This window comes from Nicotiana tomentosiformis, chromosome 6 (assembly GCF_000390325.3).
Source record: "Nicotiana tomentosiformis chromosome 6, ASM39032v3, whole genome shotgun sequence".
NCBI classification, from domain to species: domain Eukaryota; kingdom Viridiplantae; phylum Streptophyta; class Magnoliopsida; order Solanales; family Solanaceae; genus Nicotiana; species Nicotiana tomentosiformis.
The window spans coordinates 65,437,670-65,440,645 of NC_090817.1; the positions used below are offsets into that span (position 1 = coordinate 65,437,670).

At 45.4% G+C, this 2,976-nt stretch overlaps 1 protein-coding gene across 1 annotated transcript; it reads left to right on the forward strand.

The window, feature by feature from the left end:
- Positions 1-1,656: 1,656 nt before the first annotated feature.
- Positions 1,657-2,136, forward strand: LOC138894119 (uncharacterized). The gene has a single exon (XM_070178798.1). The coding sequence runs from the start codon at positions 1,657-1,659 to the stop codon at positions 2,134-2,136; it is 480 nt and encodes a 159-aa protein (XP_070034899.1).
- Positions 2,137-2,976: the final 840 nt, after the last annotated feature.

A 2,976-nucleotide genomic window follows, 5' to 3' on the forward strand; every position in this document is an offset into this window, starting at 1 on the left:
CCTCAATATGAGGATTCGACCAGTGACACCCGCAACAAGAGGGACATGTCAACTACAGTTCATGGCGGACAATATCCCCGACATGTGCAGGAACCAACTCCCGATGATGCAGAGGACGAACACATTGCGGAAACGGTAAGGATCTTGAGAGAGCAGCAAAAAGCCATCATGGACCATCCCTCAAGGCAGGACCAGGTCATGACGGAACTAAAGCAGGCATTATCAGGTGCTTCCAACAACGCAAACGGAAGATTCCCAGTTCCTCCCGGCGCTCTTACAAATCAAACGGCTCGAAGAGTTGATAATAACACCCCGAGGGGTGAGGTCGGCTTCGACGGAGCCGAGGGGACCGGTAGTGAATCCGATAATGACAACGATAATGATCCCTTCAAAATCGAACTCATGAGATTCATGAGGGAAATGAACGAGAGGATGGATCGGAACACGAAGGATTTTCATGCCCGAATGGATCAAATTCTGGACGCACCACCAGTTTTGAAGGGCCCAAATTCGAAGAAGTACACCTAATTATCATTTAAGCCGAGCGCATTACCAAAATTGATTCCAAAATGGTTCAAGATGCAGGACATACCAAAGTACGATGGGACTTTAGATCCTTAGGAGCACATCATAACTTACATAACGGCGGTGAAAGGAAACGACTTGGCTCAACATGAGATTGAGTCGGTTCTGCTGAAAAAATTTGGAGAAACACTCATGAAAGGGGCCTTGACATGGTATTCGCTTTTACCCGAATATTCAATTGATTCTTTTGAAATGCTCGCAGATTCATTCATAAAGTCCCATGTCGGGGCTAGAAAGTTCCAAGACCGGAAGGCAAACATATTCAGGATCGCATAGGGTAAGTCTGAATTGCTGCGGGAGTTCGTGATTAGATTCCAGAAAAAAAGGATGCTATTACCGGTCGTACCGAACGAATGGGCAGCTGAGGCATTCACTAAGGGTTTGAACCCAAGGAGCTCCGATGCCTCCCGAAAGTTGAAGGAAAGCCTGCTCGAATTCCAAGCGACCACATGGGCAGACGTCCATAACCGCTATGAATCGAAGATAAGGATAGAAGATGATCAGCTTGGATTCCCGACATCAACTAAAGGACGGGACCGAGAGAAGAACCGGGATAAGTTCAAGGATAATTTTGATGCAGACCGATGATGTTCTAAGGGCCATTTTTTTCCTTATGAGAGAGCCGACGGGTGTGGCAGTAAAGGGTTCCAGTCCTCGAATAGGTTTGCTCCCGAAAGAAGAACTGACCGTGGCCGGAATAACAGATCATTGCAAGAGAAAGAAGTGCAAGGGACCCGGGATCCCACATATTCCAGGTTATAAGATTACAATTTCAATATCAGCGTAGTGGAATTGGTATCGGCAATGAGGAATATCAAATAAGCAGGATTCCCGAAGCCAATCAAATCTGATCCCAGCCAGAGGGATACCAACTTATGGTGTGAATATGATGGAACTCAAGGTCAAAGAATCGGGGACTTCTGACATCTGTGCGAGGATGTGGCAACGCTGTTGAAGAACGGTCATCTCAGGGAGTTCTTGAGCGACCTATCCAAGAACAATTATGGTCGCAGCCGGGACAACGCAGAACCCTCGAAGATAGGGGAAGACCCTCTTCGACTGACTATCAACATGACTTTCGAAGGGAATGAAATCAATGGTGTAACCTTCTCGGCGGCCAAGAAGACAAAAGTATCGGTGACTCACAGCAAGAGACTCCGGGAAGTCGCCGAAGACGACATCACCTTCACGGGGGAAGACGCCGACGGACTTCTTCTGCCACATAATGACACCCTGGTAATTTCTCTTAATATTCTAAATTTCAAGATTAAACGTGTTTTGGTTGCCCTAGGAAGTTCAACCAACATCATTCAATGGAGAGTATTGGAACGAGAAAAATTAACCGGAAGTATCATTCCAGTAACAAAGCTCCTCGTCGGGTTCAACTTGGAAAGTGTGACAACCCGAAGGGAGATCATGCTGCCCACAAACGCCGAAGAGGTTACAAAGACCACCTTATTTGAAGTGGTAGACGGAAACATGGGCTACAACATAATTCTCAGTAGATCATGGTTACATGAGATGAAGGTCGTACCATCAATATATCACTAACTGCTGAAATTCCTGACCCTAGAGGAAATCAAGCAAATAAGAGGAGATCAACCGGCATCAAGAGAAATGAACGCAATGTCAATTTCCAGCAGTAAAGGGAAGGAACCCAGCAAATAGCACTTACAGGAACCGACGCCTGCTCTTGAGCCAAGTGAAGATGATAAAGGCGAGGAGTCGTCAGAATCCCACCAGGTACCGAGATACTTTTAGGTACCGGAAGAGACAGACGTGACCAAATCCATGGCAAAACAACTCGAACAAGTGGCTTTGTTTGAGGAATTCTTGGAGAGAAAATTTCACTTGGGAACAGGACTCAATCCCGAGCTCATGTCAGGATTTATTAATTTCCTTAAAACTAACGTCGATTGTTTCGCATGGTTGCACTCGGATATGATAGGTATCCCACTAGAGGTGGCCGTGCACAAGCTAAGCCTGGACCCAAGCGTCCCTCCGGTAAGGCAAAAGAAATGTCTGATAGCCAAGGTCAGAAACAAGTTTGTTAAGGAAGAGGTAACTCGATTAGTTAACATTGGTTTAATCCGAGAGGTAAAGTATCCCAAATGGCTAGCTAATGTAGTTGTAGTTCCGAAAAATAATAGCAAGTTTCAAATGTGTGTAGATTATAAAGATTTGAATAAGGCGTGCCCTAGAGACTCGTTCCCACTGCCAAACATTGATCAAATGATTGATGCAACGGCCAGGTACGAGTTAATGAGTTTTCTCGATGCCTATTCCGGGTACAATCAAATTAAGATGAACCCGGAGGATCAGGAAAAAACTTTGTTCATAACAAACTTTGGCATATATTGTTATAATGTGATGCCCTTAGGGCTTCAAAAA

Bases quoted from the DNA above. Each gene is read 5' to 3' on its own strand.
- LOC138894119 (XM_070178798.1), top strand. From the start codon at position 1,657: ATGACTTTCGAAGGGAATGAAATCAATGGTGTAACCTTCTCGGCGGCC.